Source organism: Pholis gunnellus (assembly GCF_910591455.1).
Source record: "Pholis gunnellus genome assembly, chromosome: 16".
In the NCBI taxonomy this organism is placed as follows: Eukaryota; Metazoa; Chordata; class Actinopteri; order Perciformes; family Pholidae; genus Pholis; species Pholis gunnellus.
Window position 1 is genome coordinate 3965876 of NC_136543.1, and position 16245 is coordinate 3982120.

At 41.6% G+C, this 16245-nt stretch overlaps 2 protein-coding genes across 2 annotated transcripts; both read right to left on the reverse strand.

The window, feature by feature from the left end:
• Nucleotides 1-254: 254 nt before the first annotated feature.
• fabp10b (fatty acid binding protein 10b, liver basic) lies at nucleotides 255-1430 on the reverse strand (the record flags this gene model as incomplete). Its single annotated transcript, XM_079175496.1, has 4 exons — nucleotides 255-305; nucleotides 453-542; nucleotides 1105-1277; nucleotides 1364-1430. 4 exons carry the CDS (start codon nucleotides 1428-1430, stop codon nucleotides 255-257), a joined length of 381 nt encoding a protein of 126 aa, XP_079031622.1.
• Nucleotides 1431-1570: 140 nt separating this feature from the next.
• LOC306707979 (Na(+)/H(+) exchanger beta-like) lies at nucleotides 1571-13019 on the reverse strand. Its single transcript, XM_079175648.1, has 12 exons — nucleotides 12614-13019; nucleotides 9253-9713; nucleotides 8635-8885; nucleotides 7641-7858; nucleotides 7261-7457; nucleotides 6355-6444; nucleotides 6132-6202; nucleotides 5703-5876; nucleotides 4937-5051; nucleotides 4735-4833; nucleotides 4307-4379; nucleotides 1571-3067 (listed from the first exon to the last, which is right to left on the reverse strand). The coding sequence occupies exons 1-12, from the start codon at nucleotides 12894-12896 to the stop codon at nucleotides 2802-2804; spliced, it is 2298 nt and encodes a 765-aa protein (XP_079031774.1). The 5' UTR covers nucleotides 12897-13019; the 3' UTR covers nucleotides 1571-2801.
• Between the last annotated feature and the right edge of the window lie 3226 nt (nucleotides 13020-16245).

A 16245-nucleotide genomic window follows, 5' to 3' on the forward strand; every position in this document is an offset into this window, starting at 1 on the left:
AGATACATGGTTTTGATTTGTACATTATTTTAATTTGTACTTAAGTACTTGAGTTAATGTAGGTTGCACCGTTACATTCCATCACGGATAAAAACAAACATGTTGGTTTATTTAATCATTCAATTTATTCATAAAAGTATTTGAATAAAAGCTTTTTTTAAGGTTTACGTTTATTCTCCATCATATCATTTCCACATGGCTCCCTGCTCGAAGCTGAGAAGTTCTAAGAGGCCCCATCAGCTGCCAGGTGTGGATCAGACGCGTTTGCTCCTGCTGATGAAAGTTACAGGGCCAGCAGTGATAGTCTAGAACAGTGAGGAAGCAGAGAGAGAGAAAACACGGCACTTTCACATTCATAATTAAAAAAATAACTCGCTTATTGTATAGGTTTCTCTCTTGCACTGAATCCCTCGACGTTACAGCAGTTTTTAAAAATAATTATACCCACTGACCTCAACCATGTCGCCCCCTTGGATCTCACGGACGGAGGTGAACTTTTCAGTCTCAGCAATCAGCTTCCCGTTCTCCTCTCTGACAGTGCACTGACCAAAAACATTGCATGGGACATATGTTTACAATTTTAAATGACGAAACTCCCTTAAGCCAAGAAAATTAATAAAAAGTGCAAGTTAAACCATCCAAAAAATGTTTTAGAGGACGCATATATCCCATTAAAAGGTCCCTATTGTAAAAAGTGAGATTTTCATGTCTTTTTTTAAATAATAAAGCAGGTTTAACTCAGATAACATCAGCTGACAGGAAGTAAACATGGACCCAAGCTGTTGCCTGCAACACAATTTCATTTAAGCGCGCTAAAACGGAGCGTTTCAGACTGACGGTGAATACGGGTCTATTCAGACAGACAGTATGAGGAAAATAAAGGTTTTTTTTTAAGCATTAAAGCCTGTAAACGTGTTCTAGAGAAACCAAACACAAGTATGAACTTGAAAAAGAGAACGATGTGTCACCTTTAAAAATGCACAGAAACAGGACTGAAGCCTACATAGACCCTGAATGTTTTGGCACCATCAGCTCGTGTACAACTATCACGTCTTCACTTCTGTGCTCATAATCTACAAGAAGCGTTTAAAGGCTTTCATTAACCTTAAACTTCCTGCCGTCCACAGCAGTCATCTCGGACTGCTTTCCCAGGCTGAATGAGTGGGACTTGGTGCAGATGGGGGTCTTCATCGTGTAGGTGAAGTCTCTGCCGTTCTGCTCGATCACCAGCACCGGTTTGACTTCCTTTCGCATTTTGACAACCATTTCAGGTGCACCTTGAATGCATAATTTAGAAAAAAGAAAAGAAAAGATGCACGCATACATAAACGAATAAATACATGAAATATATAAATATTCTTACCTATTACTTTCAAGAACCCTTCGAGGTTTTCCTCAGAATAAACTTTCCAGGTGCCGCTGAAGTCCATGTCTGCTGGTCGCGTCGCTTGCCCGAGGATGTTTGTCGTTCTTGTTGTCATAATCCCGTCACACTCAACTGCTGGTTGGCATGCCGGGGACTTCAAACTCCCTGTTATTTGGACTGGGATTTCCAGTGAGAGCCAGGATGTGCCGAACAACAGATGTGAAGTAAGGTGTGGATGAAATATGACACCAGATAACCAGGAGGATGGATGTGAAGATGCTTTTCATGGATGTTTCTTCTTCCAAAAATCCCACAAAAATCTCTGAATTTAAGCAATGACATATTCTTTATTTTACACAGGAATTAAAGCTCTCCTTCATCTTGAGAATGTTTATGACTTTTTCTTTTTTCAAAATAGAAAAATACTTCAACTGGATACCACACAAAAAGCAATACGTTTTAAGGCAAACATGTGCAGGCAGCAGAAGCTCAGGCAGTCCAGTGCAGATATGAAAGGTCGATTCACCTCTTTAACCTCAAAGCATGCTCAGTTACCAGGAACACAGATATGCAGAGCCGCGTCACACAACTAAAGTTCACAAACTCCAATACTGCTGGAATGTTACAGAAGCTCACAAAACAGTCCGGTATGAATGGAGACAAGTGGAGCACGTTCTGGACAGAAACAGCTATTTTCTTTCTGCAGAGGCCATCTGTTAATATATCTGTTAATACATCTGTTAATACATCTGTTAATACTGTGCTGTGTCGCAGTCCCTGAGAAAACACCGACCAGTCATGCAGCAATGTTAAACGCTTGTTCACAGACCTCGGTCGAACAACATTTGGATAGTTTCTTCTTGACTTTTAAGGTATTTTAATATTCTTGGAACCCCAGATTTCTGCTTTCTACTTCACCAGGATAGCCTGATCGATAACAATATAAATATCTGCGAGTTTTAATATAATTTATAATAAATGTAAGGACATTTCTAATATTAGGGCATCATCTGCCTCTAACATCAAACACATCTTTGGTAGTTCTGTGCATCAACGCCTTGCTGCTAAAGATATATCTACGATAGTGACATCTCATCATGTAGATTCGTTATACTGTGCTTTAACGGAGTAAACTCCACCCATCTGGTGCCTCAAGCTTGTCAAAACAAGTGATCTTCTATTTGATGGAAGTCTGCTTGTTATGACACACAAAAATGCTGACACTGCTCACTTCTGGCTGTAATATAATCCTGAAATGGCAAATGGGCAGTGGTGCATGCTTTGGTAATATGTTACACGATAAAAATCCTTATGAACGTCTGGAAAAACTTCAGAAATATCAAGCTTTGCTACATCAGGGGTCTCCACTCATTGGGTGCAACAGACGACTTGAGATCCATCCTCTGATTTCAAAGACTGTAAGTGATGTGCTTCATCATGAGAGATCCTCTTCCTTGTTTGGACCGGGGTCACTGAGGCAGCGTGATAGTTTCAGTTGGTCCTGCTCCTCCTGCTCCTCCTGCTCCTCCTGCTCCTCCTGCTCCTCCTGCTCCTCCTGCTGCTCCTGCTGCTCCTGGTCCGGCACTTTGGCTCCGAGCTTGCCGCTCTGTTTGGGCCCTGGGGGGGATTCGCTCAACAGGCTGACGGCATCGGGGGGGTTAGGACGCGGCTCGCTGTCATCGTAAGTGTAAACCCGGTGTTCTGGTGGACACAGACGCAGTGAGGCGACATATTAGTGATTAAACGTCGTCTACGAGCAGCTGCAAATTCATGAAGAAGTGCTTTTCGTTGCTGCAGTTTGGGCTTCAGGGAGTGAGGTTATTTTTGGGGATGTTTGGCTGAGTTTGTGTCTCATCGCTTTAACAACATTTACTCAAGTATTAAGAACAGTTTTGAGGTACTCGTACTTTACACGAGTATTTACATTTGATGCTCCCTGAAAGTCATTAAAGATGCACTAAACTGAATTCAGAGCATTAATACAGCCAATAACAACTATTTGCTACGTAAATATACAGTGGAGTAACGTCTAGCTGAGCAGAGAATGAAATTGCTCTTCCACTGCGTGTGCTTTGTAATCAGAGTTCTTTGTTTCTATATTCGGGTCTGGCTGTGCGTGCTTTTAGTGCATGTGAACGCCCCTCCCCCCTGGTCGATTCATGGCCCCCGCCCTGCTCTCACACAGCTGTTGCAGCTGATGACGCGTAGCGCCCACCCTCAGCTAAACACTGTCAGCTCCGTCAGCTCTTTTGCACGGTTAACGTTGTGAGCACGGTTGGCTGCTCAGCCGTTGCCAAGCGGAGAGGCAATAGAAATGCTCCCAGTGTCGTATTTAGCACCTTTTAAATGAGCTCCACCTTCACCAGCTGCAACATTATGATCCAGTAATATAACATACATGCTTTTACAATCTACCTGCATAATGACTACTCTTACTTTTGGTATTTGAAGTATATTTTGATGCTGATACTTTTGTTCTTTTACTAGAGTAAGGACAGACCTTTAACAGAGTATTTAAACATTGTGGTATTGCTATTTTTACAAAAGTAAAAGGATACTTCTGAATACTTAATAACCCTTAAATTAGTTTTTTTATCAAATACATTTCAAGATATGTACTGAGGAGGACATTTTACAGTTGAAAAACAAACTTTTCAGCACTGTCCAGTGGACAAACAATGTAATGGCGACACTGTTTTGCTGTCAACTGGGATGCATTTCTATCAAATTAAAGTATAATCTTGGTTTAGTTGTTATGTCATCACATACAATCAGCTGTAAACTATTACTTTAACTGTTACTTCTTCTCTTTTTGATTTCACATCCAACATTCTCGTTACCCGGAAACACGTTGAGTGAAAGAACATTTATGACTTCACTGTGTGAAAAGGTGGATTTCTCCACAAACACCCTTCATCACGCGATAAGATAAAGTCTGACCGGGTTCAAAGCAGACTTTTCTCACTGGCGGGGTTTCCTGGCGGTTTGCAGGAACTGTGATGTAGTGACTCATCTGTGAATGAGAGACGAGCGTTTGTCAGGATCGACTTCATTTCATAACTTAATACCAGCTAATATCAAAACCAAAAGACATAAACCGAGATGTTAGATTAGACTGAAAGGCCATTTAGTTTCACTTCATTCAGAAATGAATCGTAGGACAAACCAACAAACAGACATTTGGGAGTCATTCAGTTAGTTAATACCACAGTGAATGAGATTACGTCATTACAAGCAAGCATAAATAAGGTTCAAAGAATGAACTAGTATTAGAAAAAAGTACTAATCTATAAATAAGGTCACATACAGCAGCTAACTGTAGAAACAGACACTCTTCTATCTTGTATTTCCTCAGCTCTCACACTCACCCTCCTCTCCATCTCCACGCGCTGCTTCCTGAAGCGGACTTCACTCACGTTGTCCTCAAACGGGTCGATGAACAGGTCGTGTCTGCTGTAGGAGCGAAGCTGAGGAGGAAGAAAACCCATGAAGGACAGCACCAGAATACTGACATCAAAACCCTGCATGAAAGATGGACCTCAAGTCACATCCACCAACATCATTTCCTACCCTCTGCCTGGTGTTCTGCAGGTTTCCTCGCAGAATCTTTCTTATCTCTTGCTCCCGACTCTTGGAGATGCTCGGGATGGCCCGTCCTCTGGCCGACTGTCTCGGCTGAATGTTTCTGTGGAGACACGCGTCTCATTTTATCACTGCTTACAAACAACACACTTTGGGGGCTTAACAGAAATGCTCCGAAGTGAGCATCTCTACTGTTGGTTTATAACCTTATTGTCAGTTTGTGATGCCGAATTTGAATAAGTAATTCCCAAGGAAAAGGAAATCATAAAGAAATACATTTTGTTTTTTCAAAAGTAACGTCTGCACGTTTTGTGTTTTTATATTCACTGCAGTAAATCAAAAGATTCTTGGTCCATTCCAAAATCATTATAATCAGAATAACATTTTGTTGCCATGTAGATTTTCATATAAAAGGAATTTGCTGAGTATTTTGGTGCTTTACAACACAGAGAATAAGTGCAATGAGCTGAGATAATGAAATATATTAATTCAGAGGATATTTTGGTACCATATAAATCATGTTTAACAAAACAAAAAAAACAAAAAATACATGAATGCATGTATTTGATCAAAGTAACACAAGCGGAAGCAGATAGTCAGTTCTGAGAAGTTTTCTTACCGCCTGAATACAGTCACAACAATGTCTCTCTCTCTCTCTGGTTGTTCAGGTCCATCAACACTTTTCTTTGATAGAACCACTTCTAGTATTCAAACGTGGAGAAACCCAATCAGTCCCCTCACGGCGGACACTTACTGCATGGAGACGGAGGACACGAGCGTGGGCAGCTTGGCGGCGCTCCCGCTCTCCACCAGCATTATGGCCTGTTTCATCTCCATCTTGTTGTAGAAGGAGATGAGCTGAGGCTCGGTGGAGCGCTCGCCTGCGATCAGCCACTTCTTCACGTAGGTCTTGTTGAAGCGGCTCAGCCTGAGAACAGCAGAGAAAGCACCCGTGCACGCACGCTTACAGAGGCTTCAATCATCGTCAGCAACACGGTGATTCTAACTTCTGTCGCTCAGATTTTTCAGTCTTTTAGTTAATTTCCTTCTATTATAATTTTTCTATTTTACATCCTCAAAACTCAACTAAAACCAGAATTTCAATGCTGCTAAAAGCTCATTTCTTTGTGCCGTTTTCTTATGAAAGAGGAACAGGGAAAAGACAGAAGAAAGAAAGTCATACTTGTCTTTCCAGTGATGATGTCCATAATGACCACAGATGTCTTCGATTCCCGTGAGGAGGTGATCCAGGAACTGCAGACAAAACGAGTTGTTATATGCTGTTGCTGAGCTGCATGGAGTATCTCATTGATGAACAACACACAAACATGGGATTTGAAAACACAAATTGAACGTTCCCTCTATGGAAGGTCGTCAACACTAAAGTGATTGATGATGGATCCCACCTGTGTGTGAATCTCCTCATTAATTGACCCTTTGCTGTCCTTCTTCTTCTTCACGGCCAGAAGCTCCACCAGAGGCCTGATGGTCATTCCCTGGAGACACAAACAGGAAGTCAGGTCATGTTTGTGTTCTATATTGTTCAATGTTTCCTCAAGTTATGTATCGTAACACCGCCTGTCCCACTTACATCAATACGATTTTTCCGGATCCAGTGATTAGTTTTGCTAAAAGACGCGACTCATCTGCTCCTCTCTTCAGCAAATACAAACTTCTATACATTTCTAATGTGGACATATGCCAGACTTGTGTATTCATGAGTTAATATGTAAATCTAAACCATGACAAGTCTTCCTCAGACTTTCCCTCATACAAGTAGCTAAGGACTTTTATCTTTAGTATTGTTTGACGTCACAGTGGAATACAGAGGACCATCTCTTTGGTGAAGTTTTATAACACTTCAGGGATTTTTTTATTGTAATATATCTCAGCTGGTAAACTTAAACTTCTATGTCATTTTTTCATTTTCATCAATTATTGTTTTACTGCTTTACTTTCAAACTTTGATGAATTATTATAATTTTTGATGACTATTGATATCTTATAGGGCGAGGTATCTTCATAAGCCATTTTTGGCTGTTCAAACATTTTCACTGGGTTATTATATACATGTATATGTGAAAATAAACATAAATAAATAAAAAACATGGAACAAAATCACTTTTTTTCTCAAATAACATTGTTTTCATGATTTACAGGTAAAAAAAGGAAGTTGCAATTCTATTTAGCTGCCAAGAGATCAATAAAGGTTACTGGTGACTTATAATAGAGGGGGAAAACTCAATTACAAAATTCATACAAAAAAAGAACTTTAATGTCGAATAAAATATTAAAACGCAAAAGTTTGTCACCTGCACAATGACGGTGAAGAAGATGACGGTGATGATGGCGGTGAGGAACATGCTCTTCGTCTCGTTTTCGGTCAGCAGGAACCCCAGTGAGAAGGCAATGGCTCCTCGCAGGCCACCGTAGGCCAAGATGAACTGGTCCTTTTTGGTCAGCTTCACGATGCGGAATTTATTAATGATAAACGTGAGGCCAATGACTCCTGGAAGACAACATAAAGCAGATTATAAAGCAGATTACAGTAACACATGTCACTTTTAATAACAATCATTTTTTCCACTGTCTTTCAAGTAAAACGTGTTGCCCTCAGTAGTGACGAAACATCGTTGTTTTAGTTATTGACTCAGACACACGTCCATGTCTGGCCGCGTTTCGCTGTGCTCACCCAGCACTCTCGACACCAGACAGAGGACCACGGTGACAATGACGAAGGTCCAGTTCCAGGTGTGACGACCCGCCACCGTGGAAACGCCGAGGAAGATGAAGATGAGCGTCTCGCTCACGCTGCTCCACATCTTCATGAAGTATTTGATGGTGGTGTAGGACTTGTGGGAGACGTTGGCCTCCACGTACGGCCGCATCGTCACGCCACATGCTATCAACCTGTGAGGGACAGGAAAGGTACACGGAGAGCGTCACGGACGACAAGGAGTGAGGTGAGCCAGTATGTGAGAAATATATGCTTGTCTCCCTTTTTATTGCTGAGAGCTAGATGAGAAGATGGCTACCACTCCCTGTGTTTGTGTCACAAGCCTCCCGGTAAACCATAAAACCCATCATATCATTATATAACCAGACAATAAAAACATTATGCTCAGCTTTGAAAGCTTCATGAGCTCATATAAAGCGCATTTTTAAACATCCACACAGTCATTCTCCTTCCCTGCTTATTGAATTCATTACAAGACGCCAACACACCAGCCGAGTCAACACACTGTCGCATTGCATTACACACAAACCTCACTGGGACAATCAGTCTTCTCTGTCAACGGGGCAAAATGATGGAACCGTCTACCAACTAAATAAAAGATGCAGCACACGTTAAATGTTCTGAATAGAGGTGTTCAATCATGGCTAGAAGATAACCAACATTGTTCTCACACCCCCATAGACTGCTGTATTTTGTTTCCTGTGGATGTATTTTATTCTTCTAGTTGAACTGTTTTTGTTTTTCTAAACATGCTGCAAATTAGAAATTAGAAAAGAGTCAGGCCACCCGTTTCCCCCCCGATTCCAGTCTTTATTCTAAGCTAAGCTGAGCTAAGCTAACTGGCTGCAGCTTTAGAATTTAACACTCGGATACAATCTCACTTAGTCAAACTTTTACTGAAGAAGAATAACAATCCCGCACATACAGGAGGGAATTATCACAAACTCACGACATGATGCCTGACAGGTGGAAGACCTCGGCGGAGAGGTAAGCCATGTAGCTGTAGAGGAAAACAAACAGGGGCTCGATGACTCGGGTGTGCGAGGTGAAGCGGGAGGTAAAGGCACCCAGGAAGCCGTAGATGGCTCCCACCAGGATGCCTCCCAGAGACACCACGAAGAAACAGATAACGCCGAGGAAGGCGTCGGTCACGGTCACGGTTCCTGCGTGAGAAAACTCCTCGAACAGGTGATACAGAACCTGAGCAGAGAGAGAGAGAAACGCAATTACTGAGTGTTCTGTGTTTTATTCAAGGTAACAAGTCTTTACAGGTCTCAATGGTGTACTTGTTATCTTAGTGAAGCAGGTCACGTTGTCTTCTTCTTTCCTACCGTCCTTACTACCTCACTTCTTTGCTTCTTCCATTCCTTCCTTCTCTCTTTACTTCCACCCTTCCTCCCTTTCTTGCTGTCTTTAACGATGTGAAAAGATAAAGCAGTGTATTTTGTAAGTCAAATCTCAATTTATAATGTAACCAGCAACTCCAACTGTAAGATAAATGTAGCCTCGAGGTGCATAGTACAGTACATGTACAAGAACCAGCCCCTCCGGACTTCCCTTCACTCACCACGGTGACGGCGTCGTTGAGCAGCGACTCCCCGAACACCAGGATGTACAGCAGCTCGTTGATGTGGATCTCCTCGAACACGGCCAGGACGGCCACGGGGTCCACGGCCGAGACGATGGTGCCGAACAGCAGACAGGACAGCAGGTCCACGCGGACCAGCTGGGCGCCTTCGATCTGACACACGCCGTAGATCATCCCGCCGATGAAGAAGGTGTTCCACAGGGTCCCCACCACCGCGAACACCAGGATGGTGCCCATGTTCTCCGTGAAGGCCCGGATGGGCAGGAAGAAGCCGGCATCGAGGATGATGGGAGGCAGCAGGTAGAGGAAGAAGAGCTTGGTGTCGAGGACGGGGGTTTCATCTTGGATGAATTTGATGACGCCGCCCACCAGCAGACCAACGCCGATCAGCAGGCAGCTCTCTGGGACGACGTTCGACACTCGGGGGATAATGTGGAAACCTGCAGACGGAGAAAGAGTTGAACTTTTTACTCATGAAAACTAAAAGAGACAACTTGTTGACTTGTAATCCTTCTCACAACGCTAAAGCTATTCATCACATTTCTTAAAATGCTTTTACATTTCAGAGATCTCAGGAGGTCTCTTAAGCTGGAGAAGAGCTGCCTGTCAGGATGAGTGTATTCTGTAATGTTACTACTCAGAAAAGGGGAGCTTCCATCTCTTATTTGCGACTGCTGCTTTCTCGTAAGCTATTATCTCCAATCGCAGAATAAAACGGTTTACAACCACTCCATCCACCTTCAGTGGCAGCACTTGCCAATGTGGTTATTAAATTCCTTTTATTATACATTTTTTATACACACTGAGTGTCTCTTGTTCTAGGTCTTTTTGTATTTCAATTTCAGTCAGTTTGCTCTCTTTCACTCACACACACACACACAAGAGTATTTCATACAAACAGAATTGAGGATGAATCATGTAATCACTCTTTTACTCCTAACTCGGCTCTTTGGAGCATTTTTAAGGGTTATTCTCAAAAGCTTAACTCGTTTGGGACCGGGAGTTATTTTTCAAATGAGCTGAAACATTTTAATCGAAGCCAAAAAGGCAAAAATGATCCGTCTCCAGCATCACAAACGGCTGCTTTTTCTCTGTTTTGTATCATTGCAAAGATGATTACCTCAACCAGCCGTGTGCACACGTAACCTTGGGTCTGACCAAATGTAATCCTCAATAAAGAGTCAAACAAATGCACAAGGACATGTTTCACAACTGAAGTAGTGGCATCGGTCAATAAATATGGTACAACAGGATGTAGCACTCACTGCAAACTGACACTGCAGCACATAAACACACATTCCACACACACATTACTAGAGTCTACATCGTGATACATCACTGCGTGCATGAGAGCAGCCGCTTGAGACGGCCGTAAAAAAACAAGATCCACTCAGTGCGTTGTACATCACTGCAACGTCCTCATGAAATATAGAACGCGTTGCAGCAGCAGGCGAACAAACAGGCCGCTTATACGGCTCAACGGAAATATGTGTGTGGGATGAATGTTATGCATTTAATGTGCATTTCACTGGGAACTCTTCACTATTGGACATTACTGAAATGAGCAACTGTGAGCGGCAACTAGCAATCATTTTAATTTTTGAGTCTATAAAATGTCAGAAAATAGTGGAAAATGACCATCACAAGTCTCCAGAGCCGAGGTTAACGTCTTCATATGGCTTGTTCGTCTAAAAATCGGTCCTAAAACACAATATATATATTTATATTGTGTTTACAATGATTATTAAACAGCAAGGAGTTGGAAATCCTCACATTTCGGAACGTAAAACCAGTGTTGTTTAAGGGTTAAATAAGGGGCTGATACAGTGGATTGATGCTGAACAGGACTTTGTGACTGCTCCTTTAGTTTCATATTTGGCCCGTTTGTCTCTCAGCTGAATGAGGCCTTGACATTCAGCCTCCCGGTCATGTGACCTCGGGGTCGAGGCTGCTGTTGCAAAAATTTTTTCTGCGGTCAGTGTTCCCGTCCTCGCCCTCTCCTCTCCTCTCTGACTCTGCACACTGGGCTGCTTGTTATCGAGCAGTGCATTAGGACAGGAAGTCGGACCGTCCCTCGCGGACAACAGCTGGAGGGAGCAGATAAGACGCCCCTGCCGGCAACAAACCGCAGGAAAGCTTCCCTCAGCCAATCAGACTCACCACGACCCGGTGTTTACACACCTAACACGGTGACACGGTGGCATAATACCATAATAAAAGTCAAAATGCATCACTATTTGTGCTTATAAAATGTGATATTTTGTGAATTTCTTAAACACTCGTAAAATGGTCATGGGTGGGATCACTGTAAAAATAGTATAACATAAAATACAACACTGTATAATTATTCCAAGTAATAAAAAACTATGCACAATAATAATATATGATGAAGTAATAGAGTACAAAAAGACATATAAGGAGTGTTGTGTACAAGCTAAAGTTCAGAGGCGAGCGATGGCTTATTATAAATCTGCACAGAGATACATTTAATCCCTCCAATTAAACTGAACAACTGCTATGAAACACCTCTTGCCAGGGCTGAATTTAAACTCTAATCCTTAACATTTGCTTCGTCTACAGACAGACAGACCGACAGACACGCGCTCACACCATCAGGCTCGTCCTAAAATAAGTTTGTGTGGCACGGAAACATCACTGAAGCAGTTTGTGGAGAAACTCTCAGCACTCTGTTGCGGCCTGCAGAAGGTCAATCTAGTCAGTGATGTGCCTAAGACGACCCTATAGGCCCTCGGCTTACTAACACAAATAAAAACATTGCAACAAGAAAGAACAACTTATATTTTTGTCTATAAAGATTGTTGTACATCTGATTGTGGGACCTTTTATTAATATATATATATATATATAAAGTCAAACTTGAAGTTGTAGCTGCCAAGAACACTACATGTGAACATACTCACACCAAACTCCATCATTCTACTAATTTAACAGAAGAGTGTCTATTACTAAGCTGTGAAATGTCTCTTCATACCTTTAACACATCCTTAGGACATCATGTTCATACCTTAGTGGATGATAACTGAGCAGCTGGTTGTTTCTATATTCAGTTTCACATCCTCAGTCATTTGTATCACTGCTGTTCTTCTGTATTCACTTTTGTCTGATGTATTATTGCATCTTCTCTCTTGACCTGCATGTCATCCTGTTACACAAACAACCCATTTTACAAACTTTAAATCTGTACCATGTTTGGAGCCTGGGCAACAAGCCCCCTTCATTTTATGATGATCCAGCGCCGCACTAATGCCAGAGGAGGGAGTATTTGATTACTGTGGCAACAGGAAATCCTTCTCTAATGTGTGTCACATGTGTCACTCACCAAGTTTCATGAGCAGGGCCAGCAGGATCCACAGAGCGATCTCAAAAGGCTTCCTGACGTGGTCGTAGTTGAGGGAGAGGACGGGGAAAGCCTTTTTGTGGACAGTGGAGTTAGTTTGATGATGGGAGTCCTCTGGTGTCTCTCCGGCTGCATTTCTCCACGTCTCGTTTCCAACAACACGACTCGCGGAGGCAACGGATACGAAAACGAGCAACAAAACGCAAATGATCCCCGTTAGAGGCGGACCAGTGGAGCTCCTCCGGGCGGCACGGAGCTCAGCCATTTTCGGATGGTTTGACGGCTGAACTGCTGCTGCTGCTGCTCAACTCTAGATCCGATGAAGATGAAGATGAGGATAGTATGGGAAGCGAGAGTGGTGCGCAACGGAGAAGCGCGCACTTTTACGCACAAACTCCCCGTACATCTTAAAATAACGCATAGATGTAGAAGAACAAATGATGGCTAGTTTTGCAAACAAACGCTGCTGTCATCGGTGGGATAATGTTTGTAAAAAAAAAAAAAATCACGCCTCTTACTTGCCTGTTGAGATGATTTAAAGGCTTCTAAGTTGTTGCCCTAATTGTTTCAGACCTGTAATTCTCTCTTTAAACGAAACTCTCACAACTTCATCAAGTACCATCACTTCATCAGGCAGAAATCTCTCACGCTTTCCTCTCTAACTTTACAGAGCGGCTCATCTGAAGCCAAGCCGGAGAGAGAGCGACATCTGCTGGAGCGGCGGACCACTGCGACCCGCAGGCAGCCTCCACAATAAGTACCGTCGGGCTACACGTCTGTGGTGGAAGTACATTTACTCAAGTACTGTGCTTGAACACAAGTACAACGTATTTCTGTTTCACATAACTTTTATTTCTACTTCACTACATTTCAGAGGAAAGAATTGTACCTTTTACTGTATTTTACAGCTAAATACGTTCAATTTCAGATTAAGATTTTACATACAGTGACTTGTTTACAATGATGTATTGTTATAGTTTAAACTACCCTCGGCCAGTTACAACATTAAAGTACCACTTATATGTATATAGCATCCATTATAAGTATCCAATGATATAGTGCTAAACGCAGATCTATTGCCTCACAAAGGCTCTCAACATGGTGTCAGCTGGGCTAGCGGCTAGCTAAATGAGCTAACAGCGCAAACAACGGCAACAGAGCCAACAGTGTTCACCTGAAGGGGGGGCAGGAGGTCAGGCGCTAGACCTCCAGTACTACTTTATGGGTCAAGACTACATTATCAGCTGTAACCACTGTGTGAGAGCAGCAGCTAGGAGCTAGCCAGAGGGAAAGCTCAAGTGCACTCATAGGCACATGCAACCACCAGGCTACTTAAACAAAATCACAGAGAAACACAAACTTAAAGGTACAGTTCCCCCACAAAAATCAAAAATACAAATGTCTCCTCTTACCCTGTCGTGCTGTTTATTAATCTAGATTGTTTCGGTGTGAGTTGCGGAGTGTTTGAGATATTGGATGTAGAGATGTCTGCCTTCTCTCCAATAAAACGGGACAAGTTGGCACTCAGCTTGTGAAGATTACATTTGACAAAGTCAAAGGCAATGTTTCCTTCCAATCTAGCACTTTTCTCACTTGTAATAGTTATACTCTAAGTATTTGCTGGTAATATTAATTTAAATTGTAGTTAGTGATCTGAATACAGTAGTACATACATTGTATGATATAAATCGTTTGGGATTTAAAGAAAACATGTTAATTTACATGTTCACACTTGAGAACGAAAACAAAAGCATCAGCTCAGGGGTGCAAGATCCATATTCAGTCACTATAGTTCATTCTTACACTGTCATTATATGCATTTTACACTATATTTTGCAGATGCAGATGTTTTTTTATTGAAGAGGTGGGGGGAATATAGTTTGTTGAATCATGACAAGAGGAGTTTGCTGCATGTTATCCAGAGAGGATCTATCTGTGTCAATCTACAGCCAGAATAAGGAGTCGACCTGCTCTTCAGTCATGGGTCATCACGGCTCTCAAACCTTTCCTGAAAAAGGAATCAATGTTTGGATTGTCTTTTACCAAGAGACAATTACTGGCTTCTCACTGGTGTGTCTCTAAGTTATAAGGTTTTATGAGTTTTTAATTCCTTTTCCTTCCTTTTTGGTGGAAAAAATGAACTACTCTGGTCCCTCTACCGTCCCGACATGATTCCAGTTTATCCTCTTCAACTTCTCAAGTAAAGTAAAGTATAACAAATTGTTATTTGAAATCGCTTCCAGTTTTAGATGAGTTTAGAATAAACATGATTCCCAGCTTAGACATCCTCCTCGTGTCTTTCAGACACTAGTTGAGAGGAATTAGTAAAACCAACAACAGAGACTGGTTCCCACAGCGCCAGAGCTCCTCCTCTAGGCAAACAAATCAGACGGCTGTTGATGTGACACAGAGGAGATTAGACAAGACTGGACCATATTTAATTGTTTTTTGATGTAGTTTGTTAGTTATTTGAAAAATACACAGTCTGTTTCTGTTACAACACCACTAAATGTATAAATGTCCTCTCAGCTACATAACATTTTGAGATTTGAGGATGCTATAAAAAAAAAAATAAAGTATGATAAAGTTATAAAATCCAGGATTGAATGTACTTTTTTAGTTACATTTCTTCCTAAGTATGACACAAATACTCAATTGGTCTGGTCTTGTTTATCAAACCTGCATTCAGTGATTTTTTTTAGGCCACTTAAAGCAGCAGAATCAAATTATGGACACAATACTGACATGTCATCATCTTTTAGGTTTATACCTTGAACTTTTTAGGAAACACATTTACATATTTACACATCCAGCAGACAGAGCAACAGGGTCATGATTAATGTAAGTCCGATATTCATTCTATATGAAAACAAGGATATGAGAGCAGTGAGAACGAACCAAAACAGTAAAGTTGCCGTAAAACCAAACAATCTCTGAAAGACTAACTGTTGGTTAATCACTACGAGTTACTTTACATTAAATACAGTCGAATTTCTCTTGTAAATATAAGTTATGGTAAATCCTGCTTTGGGCCAGCGCTGCAATGTTATAATAAAGGAACCAACGCTAAAGAGCCCATAAGCAAGGCATTAAACTGCTGTTTCCTATAGGAAAGGCTTACTGTAATATCTGTAATCGAATTAATGTGAAATAAGTATACAGATCTCATTTTCATCTGAAAATGTATCTCATGATGTCAAAGAACATGTTAACTTTCAACTCGCAGCAAAAGCACTCCCCCCGTCTGAGTTTCATCCACATGAGTCGCTCCATTCAGACTGTGCAGTCTCCCGACAATTTCTGTTTCCCACCAAACCTTTCCACATGGATGAAGCCTGAGAACCCTCGGGGCTGTTTTAATGTTTTAAAAAACACTTTAAGAACATTAGTATATAGAAGTCAGCACGCAGATGTCAAATCTGTGAACATATTTATTTGAGGATTACATCAATTTAGCAAATTTGTTACAATACAAAGTTAATCATTCTGAATGTGTCTTAGTGGCATTTTACATTTACATACATTTCCTTTGTTATATTAAATTCTAGTACAAACATGACAACAACTCTTCCTTTAGCTGCTTATAGTCTGCTTTACAAATAAATACTCAAAGG